This window comes from Lissotriton vulgaris, chromosome 2_1 (genome assembly GCF_964263255.1).
Source record: "Lissotriton vulgaris chromosome 2_1, aLisVul1.2, whole genome shotgun sequence".
NCBI lineage: Eukaryota > Metazoa > Chordata > Amphibia > Caudata > Salamandridae > Lissotriton > Lissotriton vulgaris.
Genome location: NC_141687.1, coordinates 874,238,577 through 874,257,584, shown reverse-complemented (window position 1 = coordinate 874,257,584; position 19,008 = coordinate 874,238,577). Strand labels below are relative to the sequence as shown.

Genomic DNA, 19,008 nt, shown 5'->3' with positions numbered 1-19,008 from the left:
GTAACTCTCTGCTGAGGAGAGCAGTTATTCTGTGCGCGGGCTTGAATTAAAACTGTAGTCCTTCCTCTATTTTTGTGAAATCTCGCCGATTTTTGGCTTTAACATTTTGGTCACCCTAGAATGTGGAGGCATTGAGAGGTAGGATAGATAAGAGATGGAGGGGGGAGTCGGAGATGGGGAGCAAGAGATGCTTAGGGAATGATTAAGTGGGGGAGTAACAGATGGGCAAAATGACAGATGTCCAGAGACAGAGAAGGAACTAAGGGCTCTGAGTCGAGAGATGGTGAGGAGGGACTGAGAAGTGGAATGCAATGACAGTGGGGAGGAAGAGTGCATGGCAGAAGGGGGGAGGGAGGAAGACTGGTACTCTATGGAGAGGCAGAAGGGAGTTGAGCGAGTGAGAAAGGGAAAGTGTGAGCTGGACTGAAGGCCATAAGTAGCTGAGATGGTGTGCGCAAGAAGGAGGCTGAGATGCGTGGTTATAAAGTGTGGCGGGCTCGGGGAGCTGCGCATCTATAACAGGCCTGCGTGGCTGCAGGCAGAATACAATTAGCCATGCACCCACCAGGTGAAATCCCCAGCATTGAAGAAGCAGCATCAGTTCAGCTATCCCCTCTATTATATACACTAAGGTAACCATTTCCTGCCCGCACCAAGTGAAACCCGAGCTTCTACCATTGTCAGCTGATCGTGCGCCTCTGTGATCAGACAGCAACATGGCAGCGGAGATCCACTCCAGGCCGCTGAGCAGCAGACCAGTCCACCTTAACAAGATCGAAGGTCACCTGGATACAGTCACTGTGGGTCTCCTCCTCCCAAAGAGGATAGGGTTATCACGGCGAGTGAGGGCAGGCATGTCACGTCTAAGTGGAAATGTGAATACCCACAGGCATGAGTTGAAGTGAAAGCGCAATGCGCGAGCAGCTGTGTCTAAAGTCCTGCAGTTCCTCCGGGGCACATGCAGGCAAAAAGACAGAAGTGGATACCTGCTTGTGCCCCGGGGGGACTGACATAAAAAGACAAGCGCGCTGCGCCTCGCGCTGGCAGCAGGGTGGAAGGAGAGAGGAGGGGGCCTGCGCCTGCTTCCCTTACGGAAACAAGAGCCGACACCATATGTTGCAATTTAATTACAAACATATGGTGTCAGCGCTAGAGCCCTCAAGGGAATAGCCACACGTGCATTCGTTGCCAATGAAGGCAATGGAATGCGTGCACTGTTGCTTAAAAAGGGGACCGATGGCTAAAGGCCTCCTCCTATGCAGCGCCTTGTGCGCTGCATAGGCAAGACCTAAAAAAACATCTCAGATGTATGCAAAAGGAAAGGCACAGTTCATTTAGTTTCATGAGAGTTTCGTTTCTGGTTAAATGTGTCTTCTCATTGCCTTACGTCAAACTTGCTCGTCACAAAAAGAAATAACCTACTTTTCCAAGGTTGCCATTGAACTATCTTTTAAAGGAAAAGTGAGGACAGATAGTTGGAGAGACTGTTACTTCCCTTTGTGCGCCCTCTCCTGGCAGAAATAATAAATCAAGAGGTGAAGCGCTGGGGATTGAACTAGCTCCATCCTGCTTACAATCAACTGGCCTGGTGGTGGTGTGTGACACAATACATAAAATCTCACCCTGGAAGTCTGGATTTCTTCAGTGCACTCTCCACGTCAATGTCTTCGCTTTCGAAATCCACCAGAATGACATTGAAGTTTTCGTCCCCGGTGTCACGGTACAAAACCTCCATATCCGTGATGAACTGCTGCACCCATCGTGCCTGGTTCTTCACTAAAAGGATGGAAAAGGAACTTGTTGGCGGAGGAAAGCAGATTATTTTAAATACCACTTTCCTTTGCTTTATTTTCAACATGGGTGATATGTGTGTCTATTACAGACAATTTCTAGAGAAATGTTGTGTTTGTGTTTCCTGCAACATCCATCAAATAGTTTCTTTTAGATCAAATCAGGACCTCACATATGAGAAGTGGGGCGGGGTCACAGAGATTATTTGCAATATTATTCGTGAGGAGTTGCTGTACATCATTATCTTTGAATATTACATGTAAAAGGATTTTAAAATTTGACGAGCATGTCTGTGCACAGTCAGTGACTCGGCCACAGAGGGCATGAAAGAGCTAAAAAAAGGATCATAAATTCAAAAGTGTACCTCACAGAGGCCCCCCAAATATGCTTGGCCCAGAGACCCCAAAATCCTTAAAATGATTCTGGGTCAGTCGGTGCATAAAATACACACACCTTTAAGCAAAGCACAGGCAGAGTGCAAAGTGTGCACCCCTAGCAAAGGCCAGGCAGTCGGTGCAGTGTGCACACCCCTAGCAAAGGCCAGGCAGTCAGTGCAGTGTGCACAACCCTAAGAATGCGCTCCTGTCACTGGCTAATAAGTCTGCGAGTACAATGAAATCACATTTTGCTCGAGCCTACCAGTCACAGCACTGCCGAAGCAGCCACAAAGTACACTGTGCACTTACCAGACACTGTCCAAGCAGCCAGCGAATCCTATGTGCAGACACCTGCCACTAGCTCGCGAATACATTGTAGCCAAACCACACACGGATAAAGGAGTGATTGAGCACCGCCCAGGCCCCGATTGTATGCCAGAATATCCTAAACAGAATCTCCAAAAATACTGCCCTGCTTGATGTATATTAACGGAGGACCCCAGGACAACCCCACGCCGCACGGCTTGCCAGCTGACCCTCTCTGCTGCTCGTTCCCTCTCTCCCCGCTGTTGATTTTTGTGCCTCGCTAGTATTGTATTGCTGCCCTCTCTTAGTGCCTTCGTAACTGTATTCTCTTATTTTTCCGTTAATTGTTCTGTGCCGTTAGTACTGTTCCCCTGGTGTGCCCCCCCCGCTTCCCGCCGCTGCTCCCTCGCGGCCCCGTCCCCTTTATTTTCTGTTACCCCATTGGCCGCCCTGCTACCGCCTCCCAGCTGCTCCTCCCTCCCACTTCGCCTCAGATGGAACCCGCGCGTACGCGCAGCGGGCGCGCCGATTGTGCGCCAAAGGCAAGCCCGTCTACGCCTGTCCACACCTGGACCGCGCCCAGCGCCAGGACCCCTGGCCCCCGAGCATGCCAGCTCACGCGACGGACCTACGACGCCTTCACCCTCAACGCACTCAAACCTGGCCGGAACCCCGCCTGCTGTCGAGCCACCCCGAAACGCACCCACGGACCCTTCACCTGCCAAGCCTGAAAGTTCACCTGCATCCAGACCTGCACCATACCAGACAAGCCGAGCACCAGCAGCAACCACCTCAAGTGCATCCTGCGCAACACCCGCTCCGTTCACAGACACGCAGTCGAACTCTGGAACCTGCTCGACACAACATCACAAGATGTCGCCTTCCTTACAGAAACCTGGATGAACGCCTCCTCAGCGCCTGACATCGCAAAAACCATCCCGGAAGGATACAAGATCAACCGGAAGGACCGCATCAACCAGACTGGAGGGGGCATCGCCATCGTACACAAGAACACCATTCACATCACGACCAACCCCGACGACACCTTCACCGCCACCGAACACCTCCACTTCCAGATACACACCAATCCCAAGACCACCCTCAGAGGCACCCTCATCTACAGACCCCCAGGACCACGCACACAATTCAGCGAAGACATCGCAGACTTCATCAGCCCGTACGCTCTCCCCTCCGCCGACTAAATCCTCCTAGGGGACCTCAACTTCCACCTGGAGAACAACAAGGACAGCCACACCACCACCCTACTGGACAACCTCGCCAACCTCGGACTCAAGCAACTGGTGAACACCCCCACCCACTACACCGGCCACACGCTTGACCCCGTTTTCTCCTCCAGCAAGCACATCTCCTTCAGCCACTCCACCAGACTCCACTGGACTGACCACAGCTGCATCCATTTCAACTTCAGAAGAACAACGACCCACCACCACCCACAACAGATTCCTCGCAGAAACTGGAGCAAGATTACCACCGAGCAGCTTACCACCTCCCTCCGCCAGAACCCTCCCGCCAGCACAACAGACCCCAACGAAGCAGCCAGAAACCTCACACAGTGGCTCACTAACTGCGCAGATTACCTCGCACCACTGAAGAACCCTCCCAGCAGACCCGGCAGCAAGAAAGCCTCCTGGTTCACCGACGAACTCAAGAACTCCAAGAAGAACTGCCGCACCCTCGAGAAAGCCTGGCGCCACGACCAGACCACAGACAACATGACTGCCCTCAAGCATGCCACCCGCAAACACCACTAGCTGATCCGCACCACCAAAAAGACAGCATTCACCGAACGACTGGACAACAACGCCCACAACAGCAAGGAACTCTTCAGCATCGTCAAAGAGTTAAATTCCTCGAGACCAACGGATCCCTCGACCCCTCGCAGTCCGGTTTTTGAGCCAACCACAGCACCGAGACCGCCCTCATTGCAGCCACTGACGACATCAGATCCCTGCTCAAAAAACGGGGAAACAGCCGCCCTCATCCTATTAGACCTTTCTCCAGCATTCGACACTGTCTGCCACCGCACCCTAGTGCAGCGCCTCGGCAACATTGGAGTCCAAGAGAAAGCTCTAGAGTGGATCATCTCGTTCCTTGCCAGAAGAACCCAGAGTCCGCCTCCCCCCATTCAGAGCCAAGGCCACCGAAGTCATCTGCGGCGTACCACAAGGATCATCACTCAGCCCAACCCTCTTCAACGTCTACATGAGCCCTCTCGCAGCTATCGCACGCAAACACAACCTCAACATCATCTCCTACGCCGACGACACCCAGCTGATCCTATCCCTCACCAAGGACCCCGCCACCGCCAGAACCAGCCTACACAAAGGGATGAAAGACGTGGCCGAGTGGATGAAGAAAAGCTGCCTGAAACTGAACTCAGACAAGACGGAAGTCCTCATCCTGGGATCATCGCCCTCCGCCTGGGACGACTCCTGGTGGCCACCTGCCCTGGGCACCACTCCGAAGCCAACGGACCACGCACGCTACCTGGGCTTCATCTTGGACTCCTCCCTCTCGATGACCAGGCAAGTCAACGCCGTTTCATCATCATGCTTCAAAACCCTGCGCATGCTCCGTAAGATCTTCCTATGGAGCCCCACCGAAACCTGGAAGACAGTTACCCAAGCACTCGTCACCAGCCAACTGGACTAAGGAAACACCCTCAACGCCGGAACCACAGCCAAACTTCAAAAAAGACTCCAGTGCATCCAGAATGCCTCCGCACGACTCGTCCTGGACGTTCCCCGATACAGCCACATCTCCGGCCACCTGAAAGACCTGCACTGGCTCCCCGTCAGCAAGAGGATCACGTTCAGGCTCCTCACTCACGCACACAAGGCCCTCCAGGACCTGGGCCCCAAGTACCTTAACAACCGCCTGACCTTCTACGCACCCACCCGCCAGCTACGATCGACCAGCCTCGCCCTCGTCGCCGTACCACGCATCTGCAAAGCCACTGCCGGGGGAAGATCCTTCTCCTACCTGGCGGCCGAGACATGGAACTCCCTCCCCATCCACCTTCGACTGACCCAGGATCACCTTTCATTCAGGAAGCTCCTCAAGACCTGGCTCTTCGAGCAGTAGCGGACCCCTCCTCCCAGCGCCTTGAGACCCTTCCGGGTGAGTAGCGAGCTATACAAATGCCCATGATTGATTGATTGATTGATTGAGGGATTTTTTTGTATCACATTTTTAGGATATTATTTATGCAGTCTGATATTCTGATACCAAACGCTCCCCTGCTAAACGGCAAATAGCAAATATGCCATTGGCAGAGCAGGTTCCATTCCTAAAAAGCACTACAGACAAGAGTCTGTCAGCCACCTGGATTCCATTACATTCAATGACCTCTACAAAACAAAGACGTTCATCCCTTAGGTCACGGGTGTGCAACACTTCTCTCTCTCTCTCTCTCTCTCTCTCACCTGGGATAACAAAATGCACCATGACGTCGTGCCTCCAGCTCAGTCGGGTGGGGCGGCACAGAATGGGCTTTCCGTAGGCCACGCTCCAGGGGCTGACGTCTTGCAGCTGGGATTCTGTTGTGGTTGGCACGCCCGCAGTTCTCGCGCCTCCTTCGTTTTCCTCCTGGGTGGTCTCGAGGCTGTCCTCCTGTTTCCCATGGTGCAGCAGGACGTAGACGTACTCCGAGAGGCGGACGGTCTTGCGGCCTTTCTCCAGAAGTTCCAGCTCTATCAGGTAGCGGTTCCCCCGGGCGGAATCCCGGCGCTTCTCCACATTTACAATGTTCTGTAAGGTGTAGATACTGACAGAGAACCCACAAGTTGCTTAGACCTCACCTGCTTACTTAGACAAACATTGTGCAGAACTAAAAAATATAGCCATGCCCATATCATAAGAGCGGTCATGCCCCTCCACTATTCTGTTGCAAGTTATTATTCAGTATATTTATTTTTCAACAAGGCAATAACTTTACTTGTCTTTACGCACCCTCACAAACCATATAACAAAACTGTAGGCCTTCATCGCTCTTCAATGCACAGGTATTCATTTTGATTAAATGTTGATCTTTGAAAACGAAATCTTAAAGAATATTTCATGGAAGGCAGAATCAAAAAAGCAAACTCCAGCCACTGGCTATTACCACTACCCATAAACAGACCCCCCAGGATATTGCGGCATTGATTTTCAAATTTAGCAGCATTATTGAGGCACTTTATTTTACTTGCAATCATTCCTTTTCACTCTTACATCAATGGAAATTATTTTAGCAGAGTATTCCACTTTCAGATAGGATGTTTAAAGTGTCTGAGAGTATGTGTTTGCTATGCTAAGTCCCAGAGTCTCATGTTGTTTGCAGCCAATCAGAGAACCTGCAGGACTGACTTCTGCAGGAGCGATATGGCCAAAGGGAAATAAAGATCCCAGGGCCAATCATAACTCTCGACTTTTAAATTGGCGTGCCCGCAAGAGTCTAAAGCACTTTGGCAAGCCTAAATGCACTCATGCTGGGTCCCGAAACAAGAAAGGGGATGCGTTGGTGCTCAACAATGCGCCCTGCTTCCTGTCTACTCTCGCCCCAGAACAGGGTGCAGGCACCCCAACACTCACCAGTGCCATTAACCCTTCCACTCTGCCGCCACATACACAGCTTACAAGCCTACACCAAGGCTTGCTCTAATTTGATTATCTCCCAGCTGCTCATGCACTTAAAACTGCGCATTAAAAAACAAGTTGCACTCATGATTATACTGACTCTCCCCCCCCCCTCTTACCTTCCACCTACCACCACCCCCTCCTCCAGGGCACAAGTCCTAAAATAAAGTGGGGAGACTAACCAAGTTAGGTAGTTTGCAAGTGACATCATAGCGTGTGCCACCATAGCACATGATACCACGACGTGTGGCATTGCACGTGGGATCACAGAAAGTGCTCTCTCTGGAAGTGACATCAGATATTAAGACCTCGCAAATAAGTTCATCAGGTATATCATGAGTACATTTAGCGCATTATGAGATTTAACAAATTAGATTTTGCTTTGGGCTTGCTCTAAAAAAAAGGAAAAAAAAAGTGGTGCAATCCCAATGCAAAATCTGGGCCTCAACGAATAACATTTTATTTTTCAATGCCTTGCCGCAAAAGAAATTGGCAACAAGGAGTACCATGGCAGTATATCTCTTCTGCTTAATTGGTTGCAAAGTTTGCAGGGCAGCCAAACATAACATTGTGAAGTATAAAACTATATTCAACAACTCAAAAACATACTCTTTACTTTCAAAGTGCTTATGCGCCATCATCAGTCCAAATGAAAGCCACAGTGCCACCTAGTGCAGGCTACCAGTTCTTTCCTCTTCCAGCTAGAGCGAGCCTGGAGATGGGTCTCTTTCCAGGAGCAAGGCCGTTCTAATTCGAGCAGTAATTACAAGAATGTAATGTCGCTTTCCCTGCTAGGGAAGGTGTCTGCATGTCTGCAGTGTCCCGGCCGTGCCAAAGATGATTGCAGCAATTATATTTTCCATGCTGCGGTGGGTTTGGAATCTTTACACAAGCTTAGGACAGGGTACATTTTAGTCCCAGCACTAATCTCTTGATCATTTCGTCTTGACATATGGGAAAATAGCACTCCAAGTGTGGAATGAGCAGCGCCCTCCATAATAAAATCCTCGTGCGAAGGAAGGTACACAAGGCGCATTACAAAGGAAGCAGTGTGCAGGCTTAATATTATTTTCTTTCAGAAATCTACATGTCTGGTTTTGGATAAAGGCCTTTTGGTGTGGAGCAGAGATGGCCCAGTGTCTTTTTGTGAACGCTGTGTGTATTTCAAAGCCGAGGTATGTCTTCTAGAGAGGTGCTTTGATGGGGAGAGGGGCCTGCATGTTGTTTGTTGTTGAGAAGGTAATGCAGGAATTGCCCTGCAGGCGCGGCTTGGCTGCTGAAGCTTTATGCCGCCCAGCCGCCAAGCCCTGATTTTGCGGGCACTTTTGTAAAAAGTGCGGCTTTTTTACAAAAGTGCTGATTTCGAGATTTTTTTGCAAATCCCGAAATCCCGGAGGGTCTGCACAAAGAGAAAGTCTTTAAAAGGCATCCATCGAACCCCTTAACCCCCCTACTGACCTGGCTGTTTGGGTATCTGCTGTGGCCGCGGGTCAAGTGATAAAGAAAAAAGCTCTTAGAAGAATCAATGGTTTTCCAGTGGTGCATAGATATTATTCCTTACTATGTGGGGATGAGAGTGGATATAAATCTATATAAGATACTAGAGTTACACGGCTACTGTTTCAGAGAAGTACCTGTTGCCTTCTCCAGCAGTCAAGCTTCTAGAAATTCATATAATCCATTAAACAGGCTAAATAGTATAAAATAATTCTGAAGTTCTTTGGAAGGGCAGCATGAACACACAGCTCTTTTCTAACTGGGTGTCCTAGACTTGCTTTGCCCACCTAAGCTGCGAAGATAATATTTGATTGTACTAATGTACTGGAAGGAGGTGACCCTAGGTAGAGGCATGCTTTTTGCGGCATTTGTGGATTTAAAATCCGCTTTCGATCTTGTGTTAAGGGTAAAATTGTGGAAAGTATTATTGGAATTGGGGATGCCCAATGAGTTGGTTGCTATGTTGGTTAAACGTCATGAATATACTTATGCACAGGTTAGTTGGGTCAAACCAGGTGAGGTCACAGACCGATTTGAGGTGTGACAGGTGTGTTATACAGGGGTGTGTGCTGGCCCCCACCCTGTTTTCTTTATTTATAAATGGGGTGGTCCAGTACTTTGTAAATTACCCAACTGACACACCAATATTAGCAGGCATGAAAGTGCCCCCGCTCATGTTTGCGGACGACACCCTGCTTAGATCCAATATAAAACAGGGATTACAGCTGGCACTGTCTCGTTTTGAGGTGTTTTGTCGCGAACATGAGCTGGTGGTCAACGTAGGGAAAACTAAGTTTATGGTGCTCCATGGGTCGAAGCCTGTTAAAGCACGTGTTTATATGGATGGTGATCCATTGGAGCAAACCAATGTTTTTACCTACTTGGGGGTCACATACAGTGATAAATTGTGTTGGAAGCTCCAAGTTGAAAGGCTAGCATTGAAACACACCCAGTTAGCTGGTGCCCTGATTAAAGAGCATAGGTTGTTCTTAACCAAGCCCTTCTCCCTTTATTTCAGGCCTGCTTTTTAACTAGAACTGTCCCTGACTCCTGGAGGGGCAGCATATTAATTCCTATATTTAAAAAGGGGGATCGGGAGCTGCCATCTAATTACCGCTTAATAGCGTTATTAGATGCCATAGGAAAAATTTTCGCTAAATGCGTATTAATGTTAATTATGGAATGGGCAGATACTAATAAGATTTTACCAATGGAACAAACTGGTTTTCGTGAAGATCACGGAACGCTTGATAATTTGACGATGCTACAGGTGATCAGCGACAAGTATGTACATATCCGTGATGGTGGCTTATATGCCGCATTTATTGATTTCTCTGCGGCGTTCGACAGAGTGGATCGCCCAACGCTGTGGAGAAAACTGGCGACATTGGGTATGCCAGGATACTTACTTGCGTTGGTCCGTTCTTTGCACATGAATACATGGTGTAAGGTATTGCAAGGTGGCGAAGAGGGTATTACAACATCTATTCCCTCTCAGAACGGCCTCAAACAAGGGTGCATGTTAGCACCTATATTGTTCTCTTTGTATATAGCTGACCTCCCAATTTATATCTCATCTTGTGAGGGTGCTGCTCCGAACATTGGAGGATCAGCTATATCTATCCTAATGTACGCGGACGATATTCTTATTTTGGATTTGACCCCGAAGGGTCTATCTAATCGCCTGCTTGCATTGCATGAATTTGCTGTAATGCACCATATGAAAATTAATTCGTCAAAAAGTAAAATCATGTGCATTTTTGGTAAAAGAAAATGTAGATCAAGCAATTATAGGTGGACTATAGGGGGGCAAAGGCTAGACGTAGTTAAAACATATCCGTTCCTGGGTAAAATAATATCATCTAATCTTAGTGAGACACCTCATATCGAACATAACTCTCGTAAAGCTTTGACCCATGGAATGGGGTTATGTTCGTTATATAAAGCTACGGGGAAGAGACATTTCTCTCTTTTTTTGGAAGTCTTTAAAGCAAAAGTGCCAGCTACTCTCATGTATGGAATAGAATTAGTGGAAATGAAATATTGGGGATTCCTTCAAAAAATGGAAGGACGGGTGCTTCGGAAAATTATGTCCCTAAGCAATGCATGTTCCACATCTTCATGCAGACTAGAACTTGGACTTCGCAGCTGTTGGACACAGGCATTGGTGGCATTAGTAAGATGGGTAGCATGCTTGGCTAGAGGAAAACCAGGTACATTAAGAGAGCTTGTTAAAAAGGAATTACTGGGTAATCTTAATGATTTTTCCTCCTTACTAAAAAATTTTAGGAAAGCTGTGGCCCTGTTGGAGGTGGATGAGGATACCCTATTCTCACTTTCTCCTTCTGAGCTTAAAATTTCACTAAAAAAAGCCTCGTGGGAGCTATGTTATAGGTTGGATACCCTTGCCCAACCCAAATTATATAATAGGGAACTTTTGTTGGAGACATACTCCCCCAAGCTGACCCAACAATATTTGACTTGGAATGTTCCTCACGGAGTGCGTAGGCTATGGTATCTCCTACGACATGATCTACTCCCACTTAACTCACTCCTAGCAAAATGGCACGGAAGCTCCCCGATATGTAATTTCTGTAATGGCACTGTTCAAGATCGTAACCACGTCTTGTTTGTTTGCCCTGCCCTACGTTCTCTGCGACTTAAATGGATTAAGCCTATTTGTCTACAATTGGGAATCTTAAATGCTAAATCGTTTATACATGCACTTTACTGCCCTCCTAATGAATTGTTTTGTTGTAGGATTTTTAAATTTTTTAAAGGGTTCTTAAATATTTATTAGGTTGTTGTAATGATGCCGTGGCTCACCTTAAAACTGATAAATTCTTGTGCTTTGTCCTGTATTATTGATTATGTAAGTTCATATATTCATATTATTTGTCATTATTGTATTATGTAATGTCTATTTCTTTCTTTTTTTTATGTGGCCCTCATTGAGAGCCAAAACATAATAAATAAAACTTGAAACTTGAAACTTGAAACTCTTAACCAAGCCCATTGCCCCCATTGTTAAAATATATACCACCAAAATCTTGCCTGCTATTATGTATGGTGCTGAAATATGGGGCTTTAGTAACCTATCTCCACTATCTGCAGCCCAGAATACATTTATGAGATTTACAGTAGGCTTACCACAATCCTCTCCACGAATTACCCTGCTTCTAGATCTCGGTTGCCAGGCTTTTTAAGATGTTGCACGCTTTAGACTCTTGGCATTCTGGAGGCGTCTCTGGATTACTCCAGAGTGCTCCTTGTATGCCAAAGCCCTGTTGGAAGTGAGGGGGTTAAGTCGTTCATATAAGTTCCTATGGTTGTCTGAAATTAAGTCCCTGCTGACCAATATGAGGATGAGGGATCTCTGGGATCATCTAGACACAGCGGAGTTTCCTCCAAAAAGATTCTATAGAGCTGCGTACTGGGAGATGATTAAAGTTAAGAGATTCTCCTCCCATATCAGGAGGTCATTGACCAGGGTCTTTTTTGACACCAAGGATGAACCCCTCCTGGAGGGCTACTGGGACCTTATTACGAAGCAACTTGATCGTAAACTTTACCACCAGGTTAGAGTTGGCACATTACCCCTACGATGGTTAACTAGTAAATGGAACTCTGCTGGTAGCGACAAGTGTGCATTCTGCTTAGATCTCACTAAAAATATAGATAATTTTTTATTTGTTTGCCCTGTGTACCAACAACTGAGGCGTATCTGGCTGAAACCAGTATGCTTGCCAATGGGAACGAGATCAGCGACGGTCGCAAGAAGAATACTGAAAACCGATACTTCCAACTCTGTTGTAATTGAAGTAGCAAAGTTTTTGAGCTGGGCATGGGTTCTTCGTAATAAAAAAGGGGGAGCATAGTAGCCATGAAATGATCCAAGCTGCGGCTACCGAAAGTAGGGGTTGGAGTTGGTAACGATCCCATGATTGGAGAGTTCCCACCCTTTTCTCTTTTAAATTTAACACATGTATTAAGTCTCTTTGCTTGTTTACATATTTAATTCTTTTTAGAAACGGTTTTAAAATGTAAATGTATATGTATTTATTTATTAACTGACATTGATGGAATTTAGCCTCTTAAGTGCTGCGCCTATACCAACGGCCGACGGCACCACTACCTCGGGAGTGCTGCCGTTGGACGTTCCAGCTGCACCTGCGCAATGGAACGTTCAGCACTGGAGCTGGACGTTCCAAAGCAGCTAAGGTGTTAGAAATATGTTTTAAAGTTTCGAAAATGGTGTATTTTAATCTGGATGGAATTTATAATAATTTGGTTATACACTGTCTTTTATGATGAAGAATCGCAATAAAGACTTAATAAATGACTGAATATTTGATTCACTGGAGTCATATTTTTTGATTCTCACGTAGCCATGCTACAGGTTTCCGCTGCTGGGCATTTCAAAGGTTGCCAATGTGACAGTGCTAAATATTCTCAAATGAGCCACAACGCAAAAAGGCAGAGAGATTAGAATGTGGAAAACAGAATCTGATGCATTCACCAATTTGAGATTACCCACCACACGACTCCCCTAAAATTAGAGCCCAAAAGAAAATACTGTTGATTGCTATATGCAACAAATGTGATAACATGCACAAATGTAATTTAAAAAATCCCTCCCAACGACATCATGATTAGAAATGTGTATCATTATTCTTCAACTGTCCTTCATTATCTGCACCCTTTTTCCGATACGCGAGAAGAAGAGACCAAACGTTTGTGAACAAGGGTGTTCCTTGCAGTACACCTCGGGCAATCCACTCTCTACCATTTCCAGTAACAGTCTGGTTAATACCATTAGCAACAGAGGTGAAACCAGTGCAATTGCAGAGATGTTCAAGGACCATAAAAGTTGATGGAAGACAAGGACCAGACAAAAGTAAAACAAGTCCTTGAAGATATGCTCTCAACTGATCACTGTGTGTATCTCACTGCGGAACAGAAAGATTCTTGATATGGAGATTCTTATATAGTGGGTTTCTGGGATCTCTCCGTCCCTCCCAAGCCCCCATCAACAGTAAAATGGCACACCAGGAGAGGGGTTTAACATAAAAAGAGCACAGTGAGGCAGCAGACAATGATGGAGAGAATACAAGTGAAGGTAGATGCAAGCCGACCTCTTGCACATCTGATGCAATGTCTTTCTCATCTCCTGAGGTCTCCTCCACTTGGTAAATCAATATATGTGTGGGGTGTTCTAAGCCCCTCCCCCTTCATTTCAAAGGCCAAATGTTACTTTTTAATGTTTTCTAAACATCTATTTTAAAATGTGGTTTCTTCTGCATACTTTGGATTTGTATTATTGTAATACAAGTGATAACTTCATGGCTAGTGATTGCGTGAAGAGTCATAATGCTCCGGGGGTCCACAACAGTTGGGAAGCAAGCATCACTCAATGCCCCAAGTGCTGCAAGTCCTATGGCCATGGATCTTACTGACTGGACACAACCACAAGTAGAATGACGAGTGGTAATGGTAAAAAAGGACAGAAGGATATGGAATGACTGGTCGGTCCTTCCTTTAACATATTGAAGAACCAGTGCCATAGGCTGGAAGGTTCTCCGCTGTGCTCCACCATCGTCTTTATTGCCCAATTCTCCTCTGTGGCACTTGGCCCTGATGGAGGGAGCTGCGCTGGTATGTTACATTTAAAACTATGCCCGATCAATCAAGCCACCTCTTAGCAGTCCGAAGATTCTTGGTGCGCACATCCCAACGTTCATCTAGACTGTTATCCTCGTTCAGTTAACTTATCACAGTCGTACAACCTGAATAAACAGTTGGTTGTACGTGCGAACACAATGCGCATATTTAGTTCTGAACCCTGAACCACTACTTCATGCACGCCAAGTAATGCATGTTCTTTTTTTTGCTCTGCTTACTCATCTGGTTCTGACTGTATTCTGGTTTGAGACGCATGACTAACTGCATCTCCTCCGTACACCTGAAGCCCTTATTTGAAAGACCCCATCCCATCACCTAACCCAGGGAGAAACCATTTTCCATTTTCCTGGACTCGGGGACTTCCCTTGGCGATTAGCTCTCCGCAGTCAGTTATAGATTTTAGACTTAAGTCCTGTTCTCGTTCTGTATGCACTTTTCCCTTTGTCAGCTTTGTCTGAATGCTACTGAAATATCGAATCTAGATACTTAATCTATCTCGCTGTAATGCTTAACGTTGTCCAATTAATTCTGGCTCCTACCATTAACACCATGCTGCCCAAGGCTTGCAGAAAGGGAGAAAAACTTTGGCCCCATAAAAATGCATCGAATGGTATTACATTTTAGGTACATGTGTTGTTCTTATCTCATTTTCTTTGATTGTCTCACCTATTTTGAATCTTAATTGTATTAATGTCTATTTTATGGCCATTATATTTTTTTCTTTCGGTTTGCGAAAGGCAACGCATCCTAAGTAATAGACCTTATTTACTCAATTTAATGACAGTACTGGGCCGGACAAGTGTTCTTGAAGAAGGGAGGCAACCTTTATCTTATTCTCGTCTCACTCATGCATTACCCTCTGGTCTCACTCATTCCTGGTCTCACGCTGCCCTGGTTGTGAATCGCTTGTTCTCACTTACTCATTATCTTGGGTCACACTCACCTTGTGTCACTCCTCCCTTGTTTCACCCTTGTCCCGCCCATTAATATGACGTACCCTCCATTCTTTGAATTAAGCTTCTCCATGTATTGCGCAACCACATCGACAACCTCGCCCTCTCCCAGCTGCAAGTTCCCAGAGACGTTGCATCGCAGGTCATTCCAGTCAGAGCGCAACATCTCAAAGTCCACGGCAGTCACACTGAAGGTGCGCTGCCAGTTGATGGTGTCCTCCAGCCAGTTTTGCTGCAGATCTGTGTCCTCATAGCTGTAATCAGCGAGCTCCTCTTTTGCCTCCTTCGTTGTTTGCCCCTCATCATCTTCATCCTGCTGCGACTCTGTGATCTGAGACATTCTCATGAAGGAGGTCACCTGTGCCCCCTCAGAGGAGTTGTACTCCTGTACTTCTGCCAGCAGGGTTGTGGTCAGCATTGGCCGCTCCCTGCTGAACAACTCGGTCTCCATGGTTGGGATACTCTCCTGCACTCTCTCCCGTGGCTCTTGCCGGCTATCTGCTCGATTCCACTGTCTGTTGGCTCTTCTCTCTGATGCTGAACGCTTTCTCATGGATGGTCTGGCCACTGCCTCATTGGCAAACCAACCTGCTTTATTTTCACCTGCATTGACATATTTACGCTCTGATGTTTTGAAGGTCTGGCTGTTTCTCCTCAATGTTCGTGGGTACAGCAGCATGCCAGGAAAACCAGCTGGCTCGCGCTTTGGTGCCTTACTTTTGCCAGGGTGCAGTCGTGTAACATATACTTTCCTTGGAGTTTTTTTGGACTCTTTCCCATCAGTCCTTGATGTAGTAGACATATTTGCAGCCTGCTTTGCCAAGCTGATGACAATGGGAATGGGAACGTGTTGCTGTTGTGTTTGTGGGCTACTGTGGCCATGCTTGGGCAACTTGCCATGCTCCCTTATGACTCGATTCTCATCTTCGCTTGGCACCCAAGACAGAGCTCGTCCAACCAAGGCTTGTTGATGGGAGGGTACATGAATTTGTTCATCCAGGACACCATTGTCTGTGGCTTTTGTGGCATCTCTGGGGCCTGAAAGGCCCTTTGTTTCCTGCTTTTGCCACCCATCCATGGTCACACGCTCATCAAACCTCCTCTCTGTCTGACGGAAAATATAGTCGTCCTCATCATCACCATAGTCCTTGATCATCAGGGATGGTGTTTCCCTCTTTTCTGGTATTCTCTTTGGCGGGGGTGGATTTGTGGGCTCGCGGCTTTCAGGACCTCCTTCCTCTGCATCCTCGTCATCTTCTTCCGCCAAAAGAGCTGAAACAATTCACAACAGTCATGATCAGAAGACTTTTACTTCGAATTCAAGCAAAACATTTTTCACAGTGCTTTTTCCTAAATGCAAAAAAAAAAACTTTAATGAATTGCCATTAATGTGCAATAGTGACCGAAAAGTAGGAGCAAAAAGGGAAAAATAATAACAGCTTACTTAATGAGCAATCTCTGGACAAAAAGAGTGACAAAAACTGTATTTGACTTAAAGTTCCTTTTGCACATCCATCTTATGAAAATATGCCATGGGACAAGTTATTCAATCTCCGTGGCAAGTGTAAATGAAAAGGTTACGAAAAAGCCAAAAACCTTCCAACAACTCATGAAATTTTTGGAATACAAGTTTAAATTAAAGTATTTAAACAAAGACTTCTTCAACAGTGAAAGCAGATTTTCTCACAATTTTTTCGCACTAGTCTTTTTCAGATATCAAATGAGGACTGGAGGTAAGTAGAGAACAAAAAAATGTAGAGCAGCGCAGGAAGATGACAAGAGGGGAGGTGTTTATGACCTACCTAACGTCAGACTCGAGTAGGAAACAGGAGAGAGCCAGATATTCCTAAAAAAGATGGGCACAGAGCATATACCTTCATTAAAGCGGATTTTGGCATGTGTGCGCATGCATGTGCACGTGTGTGCGCCTGCTCCGATGAGATATGCATCTGGTATGATGTTTTGGGCTTGTAAAATGCTGGTATGCTGGCGTGTGCAAAGTGCCTGCATAAAGTAGAATGTTGGTGTAGAAGAGTGGAGTGTAGAACGTGTTTCCAGTTCTGTAAGGACACAATCATTTGATCGGACAGCCTTGATGTTGTTGCCACCTCCTCCGTTGATCTCTTCTATAATAAATCCTAAAACGAACACACTTGGAGTCATCAGTGTGGTAAATGTGCCACTAGTGACAGACCTACTAAGGTGAGAGGTGACGCACTGGGTCGCTGCTGTAGCAAGGGTGATCCATAAAGCAGCTGGTGGTAGCGTCATCTCATGCACTGAGTGGACAATTGCCAGAGTGACCTGATGACGTACTTGAGATGACTGTAGCACTAGTATGAAGCTGGTTGGGTTACCCTTTGAACTGTTGCCTTGTTGAGGGAAGGCTGTAAAAGACTGGGGTGGAATATATTCTGTCTGCCAGACACACTCCGCTGAGCTCTTAAAAAACTCCATTCGGTGCCACTACTCACGGTCCGAGTCTAGGAAGCTGAATATATTCTGCCGATGATCCTCGTCGTCATCCATTTTCATGTACTTGTAAAATCCGAACCTAGAAGGAGACAGGCGGTTTAGTTGGTGTTAACGAAGGAGATCTACATGGGACACAAAAGTCCATCCAAAACTCACGCACACACTTAAACCACTACAACATTACTCACCAGAACACAGAGACCACACGGCAGAGCAATTAGTTAGTTTTGAAACTAAAAACGGGTAAAACGGTCATGACACTTTCTATGGACTCCACCAAACAGCAAATGGGACGACTGTAGTACTAGGAAGTGTCGTTTTCCTCTGCAGCTGTGGAGCCCTTGCAGCAGGACTCATGAGAGACTCGAATGGTGCCTTTCTGCAACCAAAGCAGGAGGAGAAAGCTGGCCCTTCCACTGGCATAACAGGAGAAGTGAAGGTGGGATCGAAATAGAAGTGTAGCATTGAAGACAGTGACTGCACCTCAAATGAATGGTTATCCTCAGGCCACAGACCTTTTGAGGCTCTCCCGTTATATGTTAGGGTGAGCATGGGACAGGAACCATGGGGTGTGGCAGAATATCCCCTGTGGTCAGTGGACAGGGTGAAGATTCCTATCCTATTAATGTGCGAAATTGTCCAACTCCTGGCAGGATGCATCAAAGGGTGTCAGTATTGTATCTATAGGTCTTAGCAGGTTTTCATAAGGGTTAATCTTGATGAATGACCCAGACGTCTAAAGAGTTGTTAATGCGCCCAAGCATATTTGTGATCGTCATGCTCAGCTTCAGAACACTCTTCCCTGTTCTTCAACATGTGCCTCATCTTAAACATTAGTTTCTCTAGCCCTCATTACAAATTCACATATACATTCCGATCCCTGCACAATACTTTTTTTCTTTTTTACTAACAATGTTTTTAAAATATATATATATATGTTTAAACAAAGCAAAGAGTGGTTCTCTCACATTCTATATTCCTAAATACACAATTCAGTGTTTTAAATTTTCCTGATACAGGCAACCAAATAATTGCATTTTTCACTTTATTCCCCCAATGTCGAATTAGTCACCTCAACAATAATATATGATCCCAGGTATTCAACAATGTTCACCATTCTCTTTGGCATCGAGAGTTTCGAAAATCAGCACTCTCAATGTTAAACATTTCCCTCGACATTGAGGTCTTCTAACAGGCCTCATTGGACCTTTATGGAGGAACAGCTTGTACCACGTCTCGCCCAAAATGGACAGCCAACCCGGACGTTCAAAAATGAGGTGAAATGGCTT

General features: G+C 46.3%; 1 protein-coding gene across 1 annotated transcript in view; it reads right to left on the bottom strand.

Moving 5' to 3' along the window:
- B4GALNT4 (beta-1,4-N-acetyl-galactosaminyltransferase 4) overlaps window positions 1-19,008 on the bottom strand; it is a 910,917-nt gene that overhangs the window by 81,873 nt on the left and 810,036 nt on the right. Inside the window, exons 13-16 of the mRNA XM_086956391.1 lie at window positions 17,719-17,798; window positions 15,289-16,516; window positions 5,921-6,261; window positions 1,623-1,776 (exon numbers count right to left, since the gene is read on the bottom strand). Coding sequence (XP_086812517.1) covers window positions 1,623-1,776; window positions 5,921-6,261; window positions 15,289-16,516; window positions 17,719-17,798 — 1,803 coding nt within the window. The remainder of the gene's footprint in view (window positions 1-1,622; window positions 1,777-5,920; window positions 6,262-15,288; window positions 16,517-17,718; window positions 17,799-19,008) is intronic.